At 44.7% G+C, this 23,114-nt stretch overlaps 1 protein-coding gene across 4 annotated transcripts in view; it reads left to right on the forward strand.

Moving 5' to 3' along the window:
• Positions 1 to 23,114, forward strand: part of vwa5a (von Willebrand factor A domain containing 5A) — a 33,215-nt gene that overhangs the window by 2,784 nt on the left and 7,317 nt on the right. For 2 of the 4 annotated variants that reach the window (XR_004220811.1, XR_004220810.1), the window contains exons 2-15: positions 4,092 to 4,150; positions 4,840 to 5,042; positions 6,571 to 6,793; positions 8,594 to 8,763; positions 9,616 to 9,730; positions 10,050 to 10,219; positions 10,888 to 10,976; positions 11,249 to 11,393; positions 11,713 to 11,792; positions 15,351 to 15,465; positions 15,675 to 15,833; positions 17,099 to 17,201; positions 18,136 to 18,344; positions 20,490 to 20,540. Coding sequence is in view for 1 of the 4 variants with exons in the window: in XM_031894960.1 (XP_031750820.1) it covers positions 4,105 to 4,150; positions 4,840 to 5,042; positions 6,571 to 6,793; positions 8,594 to 8,763; positions 9,616 to 9,730; positions 10,050 to 10,219; positions 10,888 to 10,976; positions 11,249 to 11,393; positions 11,713 to 11,792; positions 15,351 to 15,465; positions 15,675 to 15,846; positions 17,099 to 17,201; positions 18,136 to 18,344; positions 20,490 to 20,540 (1,891 nt within the window). In the remaining 3 variants the exon portion in view is untranslated. Of the gene's footprint in view, positions 1 to 1,561; positions 1,579 to 4,091; positions 4,151 to 4,839; positions 5,043 to 6,570; positions 6,794 to 8,593; positions 8,764 to 9,615; positions 9,731 to 10,049; positions 10,220 to 10,887; positions 10,977 to 11,248; positions 11,394 to 11,712; positions 11,793 to 15,350; positions 15,466 to 15,674; positions 15,847 to 17,098; positions 17,202 to 18,135; positions 18,345 to 20,489; positions 20,541 to 23,114 lie in introns of those variants that run through there. The other 2 variants (XR_004220812.1, XM_031894960.1) reach the window with 2 other exon arrangements.

Raw genomic sequence — 23,114 nt, forward strand, 5'->3', positions numbered from 1 at the left:
CTCACTGTAAGTACAGTCTCGCCCCTCTCTCTCACAGTCTCACTGTAAGTACAGTCTCGCCCCTCTCTCTCACAGTCTCACTGTAAGTACAGTCTCGCCCCTCTCTCTCTCACAGTCTCGCTGTAAGTACAGTCTCGCCCCTCTCTCTCTCACAGTCTCGCTGTAAGTACAGTCTCGCCCCTCTCTCTCACAGTCTCGCTGTATGTACAGTCTTGCCCCTCTCTCTCACAGTCTCACTGTAAGTACAGTCTCGCCCCTCTCTCTCTCACAGTCTCACTGTAAGTACAGTCTCGCCCCTCTCTCTCTCAGAGTCTCACTGTACGTACAGTCTCGCCCCTCTCTCTCACAGTCTCGCTGTAAGTACAGTCTCGCCCCTCTCTCTCTCACAGTCTCACTGTAAGTACAGTCTCGCCCCTCTCTCTCTCACAGTCTCACTGTAAGTACAGTCTCGCCCCCCTCTCTCACAGTCTCACTGTAAGTACAGTCTCGCCCCTCTCTCTCTCACAGTCTCACTGTAAGTACAGTCTCGCCCCTCTCTCTCTCAGAGTCTCACTGTACGTACAGTCTCGCCCCTCTCTCTCACAGTCTCGCTGTAAGTACAGTCTCGCCCCTCTCTCTCTCACAGTCTCACTGTAAGTACAGTCTCGCCCCTCTCTCTCTCACAGTCTCACTGTAAGTACAGTCTCGCCCCTCTCTCTCACAGTCTCACTGTAAGTACAGTCTCGCCCCTCTCTCTCTCAGAGTCTCACTGTAAGTACAGTCTCGCCCCTCTCTCTCACAGTCTTGCTGTAAGTACAGTCTCGCCCCTCTCTCTCTCACAGTCTCACTGTAAGTACAGTCTCGCCCCTCTCTCTCTCACAGTCTCACTGTAAGTACAGTCTCGCCCCTCTCTCTCACAGTCTCGCTGTAAGTACAGTCTCGCCCCTCTCTCTCTCACAGTCTCACTGTAAGTACAGTCTCGCCTCTCTCTCTCTCACAGTCTCACTGTAAGTACAGTCTCGCCCCTCTCTCTCACAGTCTCACTGTAAGTGCAGTCTCGCCCCTCTCTCTCTCACAGTCTCACTGTAAGTACAGTCTCGCCCCTCTCTCTCTCACAGTCTCGCTGTAAGTACAGTCTCGCCTCTCTCTCTCACAGTCTCACTGTAAGTACAGTCTCGCCCCTCTCTCTCTCACAGTCTCACTGTAAGTACAGTCTCGCCTCTCTCTCTCACAGTCTCACTGTAAGTACAGTCTCGCCCCTCTCTCTCTCACAGTCTCGCTGTAAGTACAGTCTCGCCCCTCTCTCTCTCACAGTCTCACTGTAAGTACAGTCTCGCCCCTCTCTCTCTCACAGTCTCGCTGTAAGTACAGTCTCGCCCCTCTCTCTCTCACAGTCTCACTGTAAGTACAGTCTCGCCTCTCTCTCTCTCACAGTCTCACTGTAAGTACAGTCTCGCCCCTCTCTCTCTCACAGTCTCACTGTAAGTACAGTCTCGCCCCTCTCTCTCTCACAGTCTCACTGTAAGTACAGTCTCGCCCCTCTCTCTCTCACAGTCTCGCTGTAAGTACAGTCTCGCCCCTCTCTCTCACTGTCTCACTGTACTCATGTACAGATCTCATTTATTAACGTTATGTATTAATAATTAGACAGTCTGTATGAATACAATAATAACCAATTGCGGGGAATTATACTTGTAGTTTATCTGACTGCAGACGACACACTGTATGTGATAAAAGAGCGCATTGATCTGGCCAATCAGGTTTTGCTTGGCTAACGAGCGCAATCATGAATCATACAACTTCCTATTGTCTCCCTGCATGGGGATTAGAAAAGTGAATCCTGATTGGCTGAGCAGAGACAGGGGGTATTATGATGAATAAAGTGCAAATACGGAGGAATGTGCAGCTGTGTAAGGGCCAGCAGGGCCATGAATGTGGCTAGGGAAGCCATCAGGGCCATGAATGTGGCTAGGGAAGGCCAAACCCTACGGTTGCCAGGTTGGGTGCGGCTGCTTTATTGTCTTATTATTTGTCATGGGGTTAAGCACAGGGTTCCCCAAGCACCTTGCATTCAAGGGGACACCCATGTTCTCCCCTGTGCACCCATATTCACATTCAGCAGATAGTACAGGTATGGGACCTATTATCCAGAATGCTCGGGACCTGGGGTATTCCGGAAAAGGGGTCTTTCCGTAATTCAGATCTTCTACCTTAAGTCTACTAAAAAAAATATTTAAACAGTCATTAAACCCAATAGGACTGTTTTGGCTCCAATAAGGATTAATTATATCTTAGTTGGGATCAAGTACAGGTACTGTTTTATTATTACAGAGAAAAGGGAATCATTTAACCATTAAATAAACCCAATAGGGCTGTTCTGCCCCCAATAAGGGGTAATTATATCTTAGTTGGGATCAAGTACAGGTACTGTTTTATTATTACAGAGAAAAGGGAATCATTTAACCATGAAATAAACCCAATAGGGCTGTTCTGCCCCAATAAGGGGTAATTATATCTTAGTTGGGATCAAGTACAGGTACTGTTTTATTATTACAGAGAAAAGGGAATCATTTAACCATTAAATAAACCCAATAGGGCTGTTCTGCCCCAATAAGGGGTAATTATATCTTAGTTGGGATCAAGTACAGGTACTGTTTTATTATTACAGAGAAAAGGGAATCATTTAACCATTAAATAAACCCAATAGGGCTGTTCTGCCCCCAATAAGGGGTAATTATATCTTAGTTGGGATCAAGTACAGGTACTGTTTTATTATTACAGAGAAAAGGGAATCATTTAACCATTAAATAAACCCAATAGGGCTGTTCTGCCCCAATAAGGGGTAATTATATCTTAGTTGGGATCAATTACAGGTACTGTTTTATTATTACAGAGAAAAGGGAATCATTTAACCATTAAATAAACCCAATAGGGCTGTTCTGCCCCAATAAGGGGTAATTATATCTTAGTTGGGATCAAGTACAGGTACTGTTTTATTATTACAGAGAAAAGGGAATCATTTAACCATTAAATAAACCCAATAGGGCTGTTCTGCCCCAATAAGGGGTAATTATATCTTAGTTGGGATCAAGTACAGGTACTGTTTTATTATTACAGAGAAAAGGGAATCATTTAACCATGAAATAAACCCAATAGGGCTGTTCTGCCCCAATAAGGGGTAATTATATCTTAGTTGGGATCAAGTACAGGTACTGTTTTATTATTACAGAGAAAAGGGAATCATTTAACCATTAAATAAACCCAATAGGGCTGTTCTGCCCCAATAAGGGGTAATTATATCTTAGTTGGGATCAAGTACAGGTACTGTTTTATTATTACAGAGAAAAGGGAATCATTTAACCATTAAATAAACCCAATAGGGCTGTTCTGCCCCAATAAGGGGTAATTATATCTTAGTTGGGATCAAGTACAGGTACTGTTTTATTATTACAGAGAAAAGGGAATCATTTAACCATTAAATAAACCCAATAGGGCTGTTCTGCCCCAATAAGGGGTAATTATATCTTAGTTGGGATCAAGTACAGGTACTGTTTTATTATTACAGAGAAAAGGGAATCATTTAACCATGAAATAAACCCAATAGGGCTGTTCTGCCCCCAATAAGGGGTAATTATATCTTAGTTGGGATCAAGTACAGGTACTGTTTTATTATTACAGAGAAAAGGGAATCATTTAACCATTAAATAAACCCAATAGGGCTGTTCTGCCCCCAATAAGGGGTAATTATATCTTAGTTGGGATCAAGTACAGGTACTGTTTTATTATTACAGGGAAAAAGGAAATCATTTTTAAAAATGTGAATTATTTGATTCCGTAATTCAGAACTTTCTGGATAATGGGTTTCCAGATAAGGGGTCCGATACCTGTAGTGGGCCTCAATGATAGGGAGGAAGGGTGAAAAAAATGTAGCCGTCTTTGGGCATTCTGCTCCTATGGTAAATTTGGCTTCAGATTGTGAGTTTATGGGGGAACGCAGGGAGCACTGATCTATGGGATAAGGTTGGAAACGCATCTGTCACTGCTGTCAACTGCCTGTATGTGGTGGGTACCAAACCTCTACTGGAACTGAATTTATTCTTCTCACTCCACAGGGCGACTGGAATCATGGCTCCCTTCTTTGGCCTCATTATTGTGTGCTCCAGGCAGCCAGGTGAGACCCCCCCCATATATATTCTATATTCCTGCACCCCAGGACTGGCTTCTTAACCAACAGGGTCCCACCCACACTGCTTAGACTCATGTTGAACAACTCCCACAAACCAAATGGTCTGGGTGCTTAGGGACATCCCTGTACATAAGTGAACCCGGTGAGGGCAAATCACACCTAGATACGAGGAACACCTTATATGAACTGCTTGTTACTGGCCCCGCCCACCTATCCATCATTCTATTTGCATGTATTACAACGTATAACTGAATCATTGAAGCTTACAAATAATTGAAGCACCCCCAAGCCACTACACTATATATATATATATATATACTGTACTATGCATAAAATACACAAGAGCCATGAACATCCTGTAAATTATATCCTTATAACCGATGCTTAGTGATGTCATCAGTTATAATTGATGCTGAGTGATGTCATTTGTCACTGAAACTTGTGTATTATAATAAATAATGTACCCCCTGTTGTAAATATTAGAAGTCACCTCAAAGTTCCAGGACCTTTATAAAAAGCACTTGGCCTTTAGTTCCATACCTTTATATCGTCATGGAACTCCTCAGTAACTTATATTATCCTTATATTTTACAATAGGGGGTAGTTTATTCACTATATACATACAGTATTGGTGGAAGGCTGAGTTGAAACCCCTGTTCCTCCATTCTCCCCAGTGCCGCTCCGTGGGATCTCGGTGGAGGTGCAGGTAAAAGGCTTCGTGGCTGATGTATGTGCCACACTGAGGTACAAGAACACGGAGGAGAAGCCCATAGAAGCCATCTTTGTGTTCCCTCTGGATCAGGACTCTGCCGTGTACAGCTTTGAGGCCACGGTGGAAGGGAAGACGATAGTGGCAGAGCTACAGGAGAGGGAGCAGGTAAGTACATACATACCTATTGCCTGGCTCATCCAAATGAGAAATGGCTTTAGGGCGTGGTTTCATATTTGTGGTGGGTGAAACCATCCTACAGTCCGGGGGCCACAAGGCTGGAGAGGTGTAACTGAACCCAAACCAAAGAAATGGCAGAATCCACAAGACTCACCTGTAAGGTTATTCTTTTTCTAAGGAAGGGGCCCAATGGCCACAGGGTAAGAACAGAAGGAGAAGCCATAATGATGCCATGAGAGGCACATTTATAAATCCTTCTTCCAATCAGAATGTGAGCAAATTTGGTCTAAATTTATTTAGGAACTGGACGGGTTCTAGCAGGCACTTAGATGTGTTACTTTAGGATGGTGCCTGGTTCCAGATTAAAATGCTCCCATAGTGCCCTTCTTTGGACCTCTTTATCTTTCAGCCTATCCCCTTGGAGCGGATGACTGACAGGTTACTAACCCTTCTGCTGTCCTTGGCGGAGGCTGTACTAACTACTCCCCAGCCTATTATCTCTTACTCCTACAGTAAGCTACTACAGGAGCTGTCCTTCATACTGCCTAGAGCAGCGGTTCTCAATCTGTGGGCCGGGATCCCTTTGGGGGTCGAACAACCCTTTCACAGGAGTCGCCTAAGGCCATTGGAAAACACATATTTCCGACGGTCTTAGGAATAATTTTATGGTTGGGGGTCGCCACAACATGAGAAACTGTATTAAAGGGTCGCGGCATTAGGAAGGTTGAGAACCACTGGTCTAGAGTCTAGACCTACAGGTCTTCTTCTCCTTCTGAGGTCTCCTGCATCAGGCTCTTTAGACCCCTCTATCAGTTGGGGCCCAACGAGGCTAAACCTTGGGATCTATTTCCCCCAGGGCTCGTCTAACAAATAGATTCAGTCAAATATCTGTTTGGCCTTCCACCTGGGGCCCTCCTTCCTTTGCTTTTTTCTTTGCACAAACAAGGGAAGCAAATTAAAGGGGTTGAATAATTCAGCTTTCTGTCCAACCGGGTTGGAATTTCAGCAGTTATGTTGTTGCTAGGGCCCAATTTAACCTAGTAACAAGGCAGCAGCTTGGAATATGAATAGAGAAGGGCCTAGATAAAAAGATGTTATATAAAATAATTATAAAACTGGAGCCTCACAGAGCTGGCTGCCAGGGTCGGTGACCCCCATTTGAAATAAATAAAACATGAAGACCAGTTGAAAAGTTGCTAAGAATGGGCCATATAATAAATCTTAGGTTCTGGTTGCCGGTGGTCTCTGACCATTGCAACTCTACCATAGCAAGTCCCTGGTTGCTAAGGTAATTTGGACTCTAGCAACTAGATAACAATTCAAAACTGGAAAGTTGCTGAACAAATAGTAAAATAATTAAAAAAAACCACAACTAATAAAAAATGAAGACCAATTGCAAATAGTCTCAGAATATTACTCTCTACATCATACTAAAGGGTAAACAACCCCTTTAATTAAAAAGCGATGTTCCAGTCTGTACGAACACATGAACCCTTTCTCTGTGCTTCTCCCCCAGGCTACCAAAACCTACGGTGAGGCCATCAGTAAGGGCCAGCAGGCCTTCTTATTGCAGGAGGATAAGAGCTCTGGCGACATCTTCAGCTGCAGCGTTGGGAACCTACCCCCTGGGCAGGAGGCCGAGGTGAAACTGAGCTTCGTGCAGGAGCTGCCATTGGAGGCAGATGGTGCTGTGCGCTTTGTGCTGCCCGCTGTCCTGAACCCCAGATACACCCCAAAAGGTACAGTAATGCACTGTGGGAGTAATTGTGCTCCTGGCTGTGCTGAACCCCAGATACACCCCAGCAGGTACAGCAATACATTGTGGGGGTAATTGTGCTCCTGGCTGTGCTGAACCCCAGATACACCCCAGCAGGTACAGCAATACATTGTGGGGGTAATTGTGCTCCTGGCTGTGCTGAACCCCAGATACACCCCAGCAGGTACTGCAATGCACTGTGGGAGTAATTGTGCTCCTGGCTGTGCTGAACCCCAGATACACCCCAGCAGGTACAGCAATGCACTGTGGGGGTATTTGTGCTCCTGGCTGTCCTGAACCCAAATACACCCCAGCAGGTACGGCAATGCATTGTGGGGGTAATTGTTCTCCTGGCTGTGCTGAACCCCAGATACACCCCAGCAGGTACTGCAATGCACTGTGGGAGTAATTGTGCTCCTGGCTGTGCTGAACCCCAGATACACCCCAGCAGGTACTGCAATGCACTGTGGGGGTAATTGTGCTCCTGGCTGTCCTGAACCCAAATACACCCCAGCAGGTACAGCAATGCACTGTGGGAGTAATTGTGCTTCTGGCTATCCCGAACCCAAATACACCCCAGCAGGTACGGCAATGCACTGTGGGGGTAATTGTGCTTCTGGCTATCCCGAACCCAAATACACCCCAGCAGGTACGGCAATGCACTGTGGGAGTAATTGTGCTTCTGGCTATCCCGAACCCAAATACACCCCAGCAGGTACAGCAATGCACTGTGGGAGTAATTGTGCTTCTGGCTATCCTGAACCCAAATACACCCCAGCAGGTACAGCAATGCATTGTGGGGGTAATTGTTCTCCTGGCTGTGGGGGGTAATTGTGCTTCTGGCTATCCTGAACCCAAATACACCCCAGCAGGTACAGCAATGCATTGTGGGGGTAATTGTGCTCCTGGCTGTCCTGAACCCAAATACACCCCAGCAGGTACGGCAATGCATTGTGGGGGTAATTGTGCTTCTGGCTATGCCGAACCCAAATACACCCCAGCAGGTACAGCAATGCACTGTGGGGGTAATTGTGCTCCTGGCTGTCCTGAACCCAGATACACCCCAGCAGGTACGGCAATGCATTATGGGGGGTAATTGTGCTTCCCTCTGATTGTCCTGAACCCCAGATATACCCCTGCAGATACAGCAATGCATTGTCTGGGGTAATTGTGGGGGGTTATGGAATGCTGTATAGACATTAGCAGTGTAAAGTCAATTTTATGGAAGATATTATAAATTGCAGATACATTCTCATGGCTGTCAGTACCATATGCCTGAGGTACAAGCCAAATTTTTATTAACCATTATTCTCTCATATGGGCACGTACGTGTCTCCCACAAACCAGGTAATCTTGTGTTTTATTATACACAGTCCATTGAGCACCCCCATAACTCAAAAATGGGCATTACATTTGTGCACAGTGCTAACCAAAAATTATATTGTCCAAAGCATCCCCAAATGTATGGTTTGTAGTTCATACAGTCCCCCCATAGGCCACTTGCATCTAATAAATGGCATTCTATAGACCACAACGTCCCAGAGTACCCAATAGCACTGTATAGTTGTAGAATACTTATCCTATAGCCCCTCCCACCATTGTTACCAAACACAATTTATCATGTGACTGCAGTGCACTCCGCCTACAGTTCAGAACATAGAATTGGGAGCACAGTTATGTTAGGGTAAAGACACACGGAGCTACTAGTAGCAGCTACTTTGTCATGGCTACAGAAACAGAAGTAGCTCCGTGTGTCCTCACCCTTATTCTCCTTTCTCTGCAGATCATGAGGAGAGCATTACCGCTCAGGTACCCCGTGTTCCCATCGGCCAGATCCCCTACACCTTGGATCTAACTGCTCACTTCCAATCAGCATACGGCATCTCCAAGATCCAGTCCAACTGTAACATCTCCCCAGTGGAATATACTGATTCAGACAAGACTGCAGCCAAGGTAAGGGATGACTTTCTTATCTTCTGCTACTCATTACTCTACTGGCATTTAGGGACCGGGATGGGAATACTATAAAGCCAAATCTCCCAGATGGAAAATAACCTGAAGGCACTCCCTTGGCATCTCCCATTTTCATCTATAGCCTTTTTTGCCTCCTTATAATCTTCCTTTTTGCCCCCAACCCAGAGCATTTACCTACAGTCCCCCCTATTACTGGTTTCTCCCAGTTCTCGTTATCCCTCAGAAATAGCACCTTTATATCTGCAGTCTTTTATTAAAGGGGTAGTTAACCTTTAAATTAACTGTTAGTATGATGCAGACATTGGTATTCTAGAAGAATTTGCAATTGGTCTTCATTTTTACTTTTTCATGTTATTTCAGTTATTTGGAGTTGTTCAGCAACTCTCCAGTTTGGTATTTTAGAAGGTGGGTGCTATGGTGAAATTTACCCTAGCAACCAGGCAGTTGTTTGAACAAGAGTTGGGAACATGAATAAAGGAGGGCCTACATAGATAGATAAGTGATAAAAAGTAACAATAGCAATAAAACTGGAGCCTCACAGAGCAATAGGTTTTTGGTTGCTGGGGTCAGTGACCCCTATTTAAAAACTGGAAAGAGTCAGAGAGAAAATTCAAAAACTATAACAATTAAATAATGAAGACCAATTGAAAAGTTTCTAAGAATTGGACATTCCATAACATACTGAAAGTTTACATTAAGGTGAACCACCCCTTTAAGAAAAACATCAAGTTATATTTATTTTCTTAATATCAGATGCCAAATAATAAATCCTTTGCTTTTACTGATGTCTCTCAGTTACTGTGCCGCAGTCTCATCCATTTCCCACACTAGGTGTCACTGGCCCAAGGGCACAAGTTTGAGCGAGACGTCGAGCTTCTGGCTTATTACATGGATGTGAACAAACCCAGTGTTGCAGTAGAGGCGGGACTTCCTGATGCCAAAGCTGGTGAGCCAATCAGAACAGTGGCACAGTAAAATTATATATATATATATATAGTGTGAGCAGCCACCTTGGCCATCTCTGCCCCAGTCCATATTTATAGTTATAATTCTTTTATATATACTTTATATTTTTATTATATTTTATAATTATAATGCTTTATTTATATAGCAGCAACATATTCCAAAGTGCCTTAATTGGCATTTTCTACTCTTTCATTGCTGTCAAAAAGTATGATTCATTGCCTCCCATGTAAGTGCACGTACCTACCCTCATAGCATTATGGTAAGAACATGCCCCTCTTCATGTTTTTTTCCAATTCAAGACACCTTGATGGCAGATCCAGCCGTCATGCTACAGTTTTACCCAAGTTTCCCAACAACTCAAGAGCAGTCCAACAGCGGAGAATTCCTTTTCCTCATGGACAGATCTGGGAGTATGGAGTGTGGAATGAATTCTGAGCCAAATGCCCCACAGCGTATTGAGAGCGCCAAGGTTTGTGCAGAACTTACTCACTAAGTAACATAGCCTCTGGGAAGGGACTGGGGCTGTGGGATAGCAGGTATAGTAGGGAGAGATGGTGCCTATAGTAGCAGTGGGGGGATAATAGCCTCTGGGAAGGGACTGGGGCTGTGGGATAGCAGGTATAGTAGGGAGAGATGGTGCCTATAGTAGCAGTGGGGGGATAATAGCCTCTGGGAAGGGACTGGGGCTGTGGGATAGCAGGTATAGTAGGGAGAGATGGTGCCTATAGTAGCAGTGGGGGGATAATAGCCTCTGGGAAGGGACTGGGGCTGTGGGATAGCAGGTATAGTAGGGAGAGATGGTGCCTATAGTAGCAGTGGGGGATAATAGCCTCTGGGAAGGGACTGGGGCTGTGGGATAGCAGGTATAGTAGGGAGAGATGGTGCCTATAGTAGCAGTGGGGGGATAATAGCCTCTGGGAAGGGACTGGGGCAGCTGGGTGTTTTACCATCTTCTCAAGGCAACCCTGGTTTATTTATAGCAGTGTCTAAATAGCTGCTCATTTTGCTATCTTGCCAGTAGAGAAACAGAATATTTTGGCACTTAAACAACAAATAAAAGATAATATCCACTAAGGGAAATCTCTTTCTGACAGTAATTATACCCCAGCTCTTACTTTGTTATTTTCTCTCTGACAGGAGACTCTGGTTCTGTTGCTGAAGAGTTTGCCGCTCGGCTGCTACTTCAATATCATCGGTTTTGGGTCTCGCTTTGAGTTTTTCTTCCCGTAAGTATAAAACATAAACGTCGGAACCTAAATATGTTCTAGATCAGTGGTTCTCAACCTTCCTAATGCCATGACCCTTTAATACAGTTCCTCATGTTGTGGTGACCCCCAACCATAAAATTATTCCCAAGACCATCGGAAATATGTGTTTTCTGATGGTCTTAGGTGACCCCTGTGAAAGGGTCGTTCGACCCCCAAAGGGTTCCCGACCCACAGGTTGAGAACCGCTGTTCTAGATGCACTTGCTGTATTGTTCTTCTCGCCCCTCTTAGGGAAACTATAGAGTATACCCAGGAGTCAATGGATGAAGCTGTGAAGAAGGTGACCCAGATGGAGGCCAACATGGGGGGGACAGAAATCCTACAGCCCTTAAAGAAGATCTACAAAACAGCTGTGAGACCTGATCACCCCCGGCAGGTAACCAGCACCCCCTACATACGGTTATAAGGATTGTCTCATATAAACCACTTGTTACAGGCCCCACTTACCCATTGATCTTTTTCTATGTGCCATGTGGTATCACTGAATCAGATCCATGATCTTGGCCGAACCCGAATCCTTTAAAATCATGTGACTTTTCGAAAGTTAACATTTAAAAAAAAAAATGGATATGCAAATTAGGATTCAAATTCGGTTTTGTATTCGGCCGAATCTTTCAGAAAGGATTCAGGGTTCGGCCGAATCGCAATATCAAAAACTATTACACAATATTTAATGGAGCATTTCCCTTGTTCAGCTCTTTGTTTTCACGGATGGAGAAGTTGGGAACACAAAGCAAGTGATAGAAGAAGTTCAGAGGAACGCCCATAATCATCGGTAATTATAACATGATATTCAGCCCTTGCTCCCCATCATGCACGGAGGGATGGCTGCACGCGGGGGTTTGGCTTTACCTTGCTCTATTGTGTGAGTAAATGTTCTAGAGTTTGGGTTCTCTGCCCTTTTCGTCAGTCCCTCATTGGCTTATATCATTTACCGTATATACTCGAGTATAAGCTCATTTACCATATACTAGAGTATAAGCCGATCCGAATATAAGCCGAGGTACCTAATTTTACCTAAGAACACTGGAAAAATTTATTGACTTGAGTATAAGCCTAGGGTGGGAAATGCAGCCGCTACTGCAAGTTGAAGTGATATCACCCCCCCCCCCCCCCAGCAGCCAATTAGCAGAACAATGTGAAAGCATCAAGATAGCAGCTCCCAGTATATATCAGAATAGCACGCAATAGTAAGATATCCAAGTCCGGCTTGGGACTCCCCCAGTTACATGGGAGTAGGAGAAACAATAGGTTAGCTGAAAGCAGTTCTAATGTGTAGCGCTGGCTCCTTCTGAAAGCTCAGACTCAGGCACACTTTACTGCTGCGCTGCATGTTGGAGTGATACCCCCCTCCCTCCCCCCCAGCAGCCGATCAGCAGAACAATGGGAAGGGAGCAAGATAGCAGCTCCCAGTAGGTATCAGAATAGCACTCAATAGTAAGAAATCCAAGTCCGGCTTGGGACTCCTCCAGTTACATGGGAGTAGGAGAAACAATAGGTTAGCTGAAAGCAGTTCTAATGTGTAGCACTTGCTCCTTCTGAAAGCTCAGACCCAAGCACAATGCACTGAGATGGCGCCTACACACCAATATTACAACAGTCATAAAAATCATGACAGTATTCCTTTAAAATTTACTTGATATGTTGTGTATAAAAACCTCACTAATCTTTTCCTTCAACATTTAAAAATCCCTGCAAGAAGACCCACTCTTGCTCATTCCTCCTTCTCCCTTTACATGGTGCACTATAAATTATTATTATTATTATTAACATTTATTTATAAAGCGCCAACATATTCCGCAGCGCTGTACAATAAGTGGGTTTCACACATTGGGCATACAGAGTAACATATAAAGCAATCAGTAACCGATACAAGAGGGGAAGGGAGCCCTGCCCAAAAGAGCTTACACTCTACAAGGAGTAACATATAAAGCAATCAGTAACCGATACAAGAGGGGAAGAGAGCCCTGCCCTAAAGAGCTTACACTCTACAAGGAGTAACATATAAAGCAATCAGTAACCGATACAAGAGGGGAAGAGAGCCCTGCCCAAAAGAGCTTACAATCTACAAGGAGTAACATATAAAGCAACCAATAACCGATACAAGAGGTGAAGAGAGCCCTGCCCAAAAGAGCTTACAATCTACAAGGAGTAACAGATAAAGCAACCAATAACCGATACAAGAGGTGAAGAGAGCCCTGCCCCAAAGAGCTTACAATCTACAAGGAGTAACATATAAAGCAATCAGTAACCGATACAAGAGGGGAAGAGAGCCCTGCCCAAAAGAGCTTACAATCTACAAGGAGTAACATATAAAGCAATCAGTAACCGATACAAGAGGGGAAGAGAGCCCTGCCCAAAAGAGCTTACACTCTACAAGGAGTAACAGATAAAGCAATCAATAACCGATACAAGAGGGGAAGAGAGCCCTGCCCAAAAGAGCTTACACTCTACAAGGAGTAACATATAAAGCAATCAGTAACCGATACAAGAGGTGAAGAGAGCCCTGCCCAAAAGAGCTTACACTCTACAAGGAGAAAGGGTTGAGACACAAGGTGTGGGAATGGGCATGACCAGAGTTGTGAGAGGTGGGGCACAGGGTGTTGCTAAACTAGATTAGGGTAAGCCTCTCTGAATAAATGCGTTTTTAAAGATCTCTTGAAGGCAGAGAGATTGGGAGAAAGTCTGACAGTTTCCAGAGAAGGGGGGCAGCCCTTGCAAAGTCTTGAATACGAGCGTGTGAGGAGGGAATGAGAGAGGAGTTGGGGGGCAGGACAGTAGGGGGGTAACAAGCGGGTTGGATGGTACCTAGAGATGAGTTCAGAGATGTAGGGTGGGGCAGAGTTATGAACTGCTTTCAATGTGAAAGTCATTAGTTTGAATTTTATCCTGGATGGTAGGGGAAGCCAGTGCAGGGATTGGCAGAGCGGCATGGCAGAGGAGGAGCGGTTGGAGAGGTGTATGAGCCGGGCAGCAGTATTCATTATGGATTGGAGAGGGGACAGTCTTTGGAGGGGAAGTAGGAAGTTACTGTAGTCCAGGCGAGATATTATAAGAGAGTGAATAAGAATTTTGGCAGCATCTTGGGTGATAAATGATTGTATTTTTGAGATATTTCTTAGGTGAAAGGGACATGATTTGATAAGTGACTGGATATGAGGAGTGAAGGACAGGGCACTTGCAAGTGGGAGCATACTGTGGCTTCCTACATATTATTTCTTACCAGTCCCAGAAGATATATTATATATTTAATACAGGAGGAATGCTAGATATCATCAACCTAGCTGCTGCCCTGCCTTGGCACTGTGACCTTTGCTCCCTTTGCTTGGCAAACCTTCACTCCTGTGTTAGTGCCAGGGGGCTTGTGCACATTGCATTTACAACTTTTTACACAAAGGGGAAGTAGGGAGCAAAGGGCAACGAGCGCATTTCATCTGCGAATCCATATACCGTATATATGCGAGTATAAGCCGAGGGTTACTTTTTCAGCACATTTTTAGTGCTGAAAAACTTGGCTTATACTCGAGTATATACGGTAAACCCTAAAAATGAATATTGCTAGAAATGCCATATTTTATATACTAAACTGATTGCACTAGCCTAAAGTTTCAGCATCTCTATAGTAGTAATGATATAGGCTTATACAGTTGTCTCAGGAGCTCCCCATCTTGGAAAAGGGTCAGTGGCATCGCACATGCTCAGTGGGCTCTGGGCGGCTGGTGAGAAGTTGAGCTTAGGGGACGTAGCAAAATATCAAGGAGAAAATGAGGCTGACCTGTTATATAAACTGATGCTACAGGGCTGATTATTAAATTCTGATGCTAATTGCTCTGGTTTCCGAGCAGCCATGTAGTGATTATCTGATTTAATTACTAATCAGCTTTATATTCTATATATACAGTATATTGTGAGTCAGTCACTAAGCTCAGTAACTGATAGCAGCACAGGGAATCAGAAGAGTTGGGGGGCCAATGGGGGCATCTTTGGGGGCACAGATCTTCCCTGCTAAAGGGCTGTGGGTGCCTTGGGATGGTACAGAAACCCAAAACATAATGTACAACATTTGTAGCCTACTCCTTTAGTTAGGCTTTACTTCTCCTTTAAAGATCACAACATTGTAGGAGGATGGAGTGCTGTTTAGGTTTGTATTTCAGCCTATGGTGGAGCAGAGCTCACTCCAGCAGCTGCCTCTCCTGATCCTGACTGCAGGCACCACTGGGCTGGATCAAGACCCTCTTGTAATACTAATACATTCTCCAGTGCAAGGGTCATAAACCTCTCATTTGCCCCACTTCCTGTTTCCCATAGTGCATCTCTCCATTGTTCCGTGCAGGTGCTTTGCCTTTGGAATCGGGGAAGGCGCCTCCACTTCTCTCATTAAAGGCATTTCCCGAGCGGCCGGAGGGACCTGTGAGTTTATCACTGGGAAGGAAAGGATGCAGCCCAAGGTGAGAAGCTGCTGTTAGGGAGCATAGATGTAATGCAGTATTATACTGATAAGTGGCTAATATAGTTGTTAATAAATTGTATATGTAATTTACAAGTTAATTCTTTTATAATATTTACTTATTTGTCCATTTTGGTCCTTAGCGCCTCATTAAACAAGCGCACAGTCTCTGGTCTCAGCCAATCCCATGCACAAAGCTTTTTGTTTCAGGTGCTGAAGGCGCTGAAGAATGCGCTACAGCCCACGGTGAAGGAGATCTCACTGAAATGGACTCTTCCTCCTGGAATGGAGTCTGTTCTGCTCTCAAAACCCCCCAGTAATATCTTCCAGGGTCACCGAGCGATTGTCTATGCTCAGCTGAAGGGAAAGGTGAGTAACACCTGTGCCAATACATTACCCAAAAAAATGATGTTGACTTTCTCAGTGTTGTCCCCTGAGCACGTTTGCACTTTACATTAATTTTCTGTTTTTAGTGGTTTAAAAATTTATCTGTTTTGGACTACAGATACCAGGCTTTCAGCTCAGCAGAGTGTCAGTGAGCATAGGCTGCCCATACATGGGCCGATTTCAGCTGCTCATTCAGGTCCTTTAGACCGATTTGGCAGCTTCTCTGCCCATGTATGGGCACCACCAACGGGCTTTCCTGACCAACATCTGGCCTGAAATTGGGCAGATGTCTATCGGGCAGGTTTGATTTTTCCAGCAGATCGAGGACCGCATTGGTGACCTGTAGGTGGGCATATCGGGAGAAGATTTGCTTGCTTGGTGACCTCGCCAAACTAGCAGATATTACAGTGTATGGCCACCGTGACCAAGGGCCACACAGGGCTGATTCTTGGGTATTGGAAAAATGGAGATATGGGCAGATATGGTGGATGCTTTCTGGTTCAGGCAAGGTAGGAGGCTAGTGTCAGTGTCGGGCAGGGGTAGGGAACCTATGGCTCGCGAGCCAGATGTGGCTCTTTTGATGGCTGCATCTGGCTCGCTGCCAAATCTTTAATAAAAAAAAATAACGGGAGCATGGCCTGCGCTCGGCCATGTTCTAAGCCTTAGAACACGTCTTCTATCCGCCAAGCGCAGGCCACTCCCTCCTCCGAATCGCATCCGCATCCGGCATCCTTGGGACCCACCCTACCTTGCCCCTGCGCTCGGCGGATAGAAGACGTGTTCTAAGCCTTAGAACATGTCCTCTATCCGCCGAGCGTAGGCCACGCCCTCCTCTGCATCGCATCCGGCATCCTTGGCACCCACCCTACCTTGCCCCGCAGCATCCGCGGCCAAACATATTTTATGGCTCTCACAGAATTACATTTTAAAATGTGTGGTGTTTATGGCTCTCTCAGCCAAAAACGTTCTTGACCCCTGGTGTAGGGGGCTAGAAGGGTCAGCAAGAGATTTCAGAGCTTAATACTGTATCTTTTACCATTCATGTTTTTGTTAATGGATTTATATTGGAGATATAGTTACAACAGAACATTCCTCTATAGATGGCAACTTCCCCTTTAATGGAGATTGCAAAAGTGCTCAGAGGTTTCCTTCGCTTCATTGTTTAGGTTTAGCTCCCCTTTAATGCAAGCTTGGAACAGAAACATGTTCTTTTCCATGACTTTCACCACCACCGTTTTGTCCTACAGATCGACGAGGGCAAAGAAGAGAAGTCTCCCTCGAGTACAAATTTAAAGACGAGAATTTCAGGAACTCAATAAAGTTCCCTTTTAAGGTTGAAAAAGTTGAAAGGTAACAGCCGTGAAATGTCATAAAACCTGTTTGTAAAGCAGTTTATTTCCGATAACGTTCGGCCGAAACCTCTCCCAGAAAAGGCAGCGCCCTTGTACCTGACTGAAACTCAATTATATTTTATTTGTATTTTATTGGCACAATATAATGTCTTTAGGTGCCATCCCCCAGCGCTTGTCCTATTCCAGCAGCACTGATAGAATGTTTCTCTGAAATCCAATAGCAGATTCTTAAAGGGGTCGTCCACCTTTGAGTTAGCTTTTAGCATTCTGAGATAATTTGCAATTGGTCTTCATTTTTTTTTTTTTAGTATTTGTAGTTAACGTAAAGGTGAGCCACCCCTTTAAGTGAGCCGACAGCACGCTCTCTGTATACAGAACTATAAGTATAGTGAAAGGCAGAAATAAAGGGGAAATATTTCCTGTAGGTAAGTAGGGAATACAGTGAGTGGACATGTATAGTTTATTAATATGAGTGGCTGCTGCTCTGCTGACTTCACTGACAAATATATGGTCCCAGTTGCATAAGTTCTAGCCGAGAATGTTAAGGTCCCCATACACGGGCCGATTCTATCTGCCGATATGGGTCCCTTAGACCGATTGGGCAGCTAATCGGCCCGTGGATGGGCACTACAGACGGGCCTGCCTGACCGATATCTGGCCTTAAATCGGGCAGATATGGATCGGGCAGGTTAAAAAATCTAGTTGGATCGGGGACCGCATCGGCTCGTTGATGCGGTCCCCAGACCGACTTTTCCTATGCCCATCGTTATAATTTGCCTGGAGGTACCCATAGGGGGGGATATTGGGAGAAGATCCGCTCGTTTGGCGACATCACCAAGCGAGCGGATCTTAAGGTGTATGGGCACCTTTACTGGCTTCATCTGCCTGACTCTCTTTCCCTTCTGTATCTCTATCATCTCCTCCGGGCCCAGACCCACCATCCACAGACTTGGGGCCAAGGCTCTAATCTCTGAGCTGGAGAATGGGGCAAACTCAGAGTCAGAGGAAGTGAAGAAGCGGATTGTAGAGAGCAGCACCCAGTCTGGGGTCATCTCCTCTCTCACAGCCTTTGTGGCTGTCAATAAGGAAACCAAAGCCCCCGTGCAAGGACCTCCCATCCGCAGAGACATCCCAACTCCTGGTATGTACTTACATACGTGTTACATGTTCTGTTTGCTTCCTGTTCATACAGACTGAGTGTGGCACAGGCTGCGCTGAAAGCATCATGGCACCTTCTGGTAGTACAAAAACAAGGAGAATGATTGTTTCTGAGTCTTCCACTATATATATTTCTATTTCTCACATATGTTGCTGATATTTACACAAGTGAGCCTGCGTACATTACACTAGTGAGCCCGCATACATTACACTACAGTAGTGAGCCTGCATACATTACACAGTGAGGGTGCATACATTACACTAGTGAGCCTGCATACATTACACAGTGAGGGTGCGTACATTACACAGTGAGCCTGCATACATTACACAGTGAGGGCGCGTACATTACACTAGTGAGCCTGCGTACATTACACAGTGAGGGTGCGTACATTACACAGTGAGGGTGCGTACATTACACAGTGAGGGTGCGTACATTACACAGTGAGGGTGCGTACATTACACAGTGAGGGTGCATACATTACACAGTGAGGGTGCATACATTACACAGTGAGGGTGCATACATTACACAGTGAGGGTGCATACATTACACTAGTGAGCCTGCATACATTACACTACACTAGTGAGCCTGCATACATTACACTACACTAGTGAGCCTGCATACATTACACTAGTGAGCCTGCATACATTACACTACACTAGTGAGCCTGCATACATTACACTAGTGAGCCTGCATACATTACACTACACTAGTGAGCCTGCATACATTACACTACACTAGTGAGCCTGCAAACATTACACTACACTAGTGAGCCTGCATACATTACATTACACTAGTGAGCCTGCATACATTACACTACACTAGTGAGCCTGCATACATTACACTACACTAGTGAGCCTGCAAACATTACACTACACTAGTGAGCCTGCATACATTACATTACACTAGTGAGCCTGCATACATTACACTACACTAGTGAGCCTGCATACATTACACTACACTAGTGAGCCTGCAAACATTACACTACACTAGTGAGCCTGCAAACATTACACTACACTAGTGAGCCTGCATACATTACACTACACTAGTGAGCCTGCGTACATTACACTAGTGAGCCTGCGTACATTACACTAGTGAGCCTGCGTACATTACACTAGTGAGCCTGCGTACATTACACTAGTGAGCCTGCGTACATTACACTAGTGAGCCTGCGTACATTACACTAGTGAGCCTGCGTACATTACACTACACTAGTGAGCCTGCATACATTACACTACACTAGTGAGCCTGCATACATTACACTACACTAGTGAGCCTGCATACATTACACTACACTAGTGAGCCTGCAAACATTACACTACACTAGTGAGCCTGCATACATTACATTACACTAGTGAGCCTGCATACATTACACTACACTAGTGAGCCTGCATACATTACACTACACTAGTGAGCCTGCAAACATTACACTACACTAATGAGCCTGCATACATTACATTACACTAGTGAGCCTGCATACATTACACTACACTAGTGAGCCTGCATACATTACACTACACTAGTGAGCCTGCGTACATTACACTAGTGAGCCTGCGTACATTACACTAGTGAGCCTGCGTACATTACACTAGTGAGCCTGCGTACATTACACTAGTGAGCCTGCGTACATTACACTAGTGAGCCTGCGTACATTACACTAGTGAGCCTGCATACATTACATTACACTAGTGAGCCTGCATACATTACACTACACTAGTGAGCCTGCATACATTACACTACACTAGTGAGCCTGCAAACATTACACTACACTAGTGAGCCTGCAAACATTACACTACACTAGTGAGCCTGCATACATTACACTACACTAGTGAGCCTGCGTACATTACACTAGTGAGCCTGCGTACATTACACTAGTGAGCCTGCGTACATTACACTAGTGAGCCTGCGTACATTACACTAGTGAGCCTGCGTACATTACACTAGTGAGCCTGCGTACATTACACTAGTGAGCCTGCGTACATTACACTAGTGAGCCTGCGTACATTACACTAGTGAGCCTGCGTACATTACACTACACTAGTGAGCCTGCGTACATTACACTAGTGAGCCTGCATACATTACATATGGTTAGATCTGTTTCTAAATGTTCTTCTATTTTTTCTTTCTCAGGATTAATGTTCGGGATGCCTTTGGCTTGTCAGCAGAGTATGCCAAATGCTAGTATGTACTTAATTATATACCATGTTAATATATTGCTGATGCTGTTATACTGGCAGAGTTTACACATATAAATTTAAGTGCCTTAGTTACTCCCTTATAGAGCTGTCTCTGCAGCATTATCCCTAAGGAGACCATGTTATGATCACTGTTCCCTAAATGCCCCCCCCCCCACCAATGTTAGAGATGAGTTCAGTATTATTAGAAATCACCAGGTCCAATAGAGAATCATTCCTAGTAGGTTCCTGAACCGCCTGAAATAAAAAAATTGTCATTTAGCATATTTACAAACGTACTAACTTTTTCTGACTTAGCCCCCCCATTACTCCAGTCAGTGTCCGGATAATCGAAGTCCCCCATAATAACAACGTGACCTAGTTGTGAAACCCCCTCCCTTTGTACTTGTAGCTGGGCCTCATTTATATGAGGGGGTTTGTAGAATAGACCAGTGATATATTGTTAGTAGCCCGTAGGGTGATGGCACAGGGGGAGATTTGTTGCCCGCGGGTAAATCTGTGCTACTGTGGGGGACAAGCCTCATGAAAATTCTTTCCCACAGGAGATTTACACTATTGCTGGTGGGAAAATATACAAGTTTCTTTGACTTTCCGAAATCCCCTGAAGTTTCCTCACAAGGAGACATAGGGTAACTTTGGAAAATAAAGCAATACATATGTTTCACTTGTAGTGTAGCTTTAACTAAAATCCATTTATATGACGCTGCGGAGAGTTAGATCTAAGGTTACTTTTAGCCTGTTTTCTTTGTAACGGGGGATCGTCTTAGCTAGTATACTATGTGCCCCCTTCCCTGCTCCCCGTGACCCCTTACTAATCCCACAGCCCAGTCTACACTAGCTTCCCCATAATACTCTAACACCCCCTACCCTTGCCTTGTTTAAAGGGACACTGCCATGATATTTATGGGGAATATTTTTATAACAAATGTATTTGTAGCTGTAATATTGGTGTGTAGGCGCCATCCCAGTGCCTTGTGTCTGAGTCTGAGCTTTCAGCCAGCGCTACACATTAGAACTGCTTTCAGCTAACCTATTGTTTCTCCTACTCCCATGTAACTGGAGGAGTCCCAAGCCGGACTTGGATTTCTTACTATTGAGTGCTATTCTGATACCTACTGGGAGCTGCTATCTTGCTCCCTTCCCATTGTTCTGCTGATCGGCTGCTGGGGGTGAGGGGGGGATATCACTCCAACTTGCAGCGCTGCAGTAAAGTGTGCTTGAGTCTGAGCTTTCAGAAGGAGCCAGTGCTACACATTAGAACTGCTTTCAGCTAACCTATTGTTTCTCCTACTCCCATGTAACTGGAGGAGTCCCAAGCCGGACTTGGATTTCTTACTATTGAGTGCTATTCTGATACCTACTGGGAGCTGCTATCTTGCCCCCTTCCCATTGTTCTGCTGCTGGGGAGGAGGGGGGTATCACTCCAATTTGCAGCGCAGCAGTAAAGTGAGACTGAAGTTTATCAGAGCACAGGTCACATGGCTGTGGCACCCTGGGAAATGAAGAATATGGCTAGCCCCATGGGAAAAACAGATTACAATGCAGAATTCTGCTGGAGAAGCTCAATTAACTGATGGGTTTATAACAAACAGGTTTTCCCATGGCAGGGTTCCTTTAAACACCCCTCCAGCCTCTTAACCATTCTCTCCCCTAGCACAGTGTGCCCCCTTCCATTGTGGTGCAGTCCATCACGACTATATATATTGTCCCCTAAGGAAAAGTCAGCCCAGTGCTGTAGGAACCCAAACCCCTCCTACACAAGAAAGAAGAATTTTGACCGGTATTTAGCTCCCTAAGTTCCCATTGCACGATGCAAAGGTAATCTTCCTGAATTCACTCTTTAAAGCCCTGCCTCCATCTCCCATTAGTACCATGGTTTTACCATTAGCCATACCAATTGATATTAGTACCATTAGTAAAGGTATGGGATCCGCTATCTAGAAATTCATTATCCAGAAAGCTCTGAATTACTGAAAGGCCATTTTCAAAACTGATTTCCTTTTTCTCTGTAATAATAAAACAGTACCTGTACTTGATCCCAACTAAGATATAATTACCCCTTATTGGGGGCAGAACAGCCCTATTGGGTTTATTTAATGGTTAAATGATTCCCTTTTCTCTGTAATAATAAAACAGTACCTGTACTTGATCCCAACTAAGATATAATTACCCCTTATTGGGGCAGAACAGCCCTATTGGGTTTATTTAATGGTTAAATGATTCCCTTTTCTCTGTAATAATAAAACAGTACCTGTACTTGATCCCAACTAAGATATAATTACCCCTTATTGGGGCAGAACAGTCCTATTGGGTTTATTTCATGGTTAAATGATTCCCTTTTCTCTGTAATAATAAAACAGTACCTGTACTTGATCCCAACTAAGATATAATTACCCCTTATTGGGGGCAGAACAGCCCTATTGGGTTTATTTCATGGTTAAATGATTCCCTTTTCTCTGTAATAATAAAACAGTACCTGTACTTGATCCCAACTAAGATATAATTACCCCTTATTGGGGCAGAACAGCCCTATTGGGTTTATTTCATGGTTAAATGATTC

This window comes from Xenopus tropicalis, chromosome 1, assembly GCF_000004195.4.
Source record: "Xenopus tropicalis strain Nigerian chromosome 1, UCB_Xtro_10.0, whole genome shotgun sequence".
NCBI classification, from domain to species: Eukaryota; Metazoa; Chordata; class Amphibia; order Anura; family Pipidae; genus Xenopus; species Xenopus tropicalis.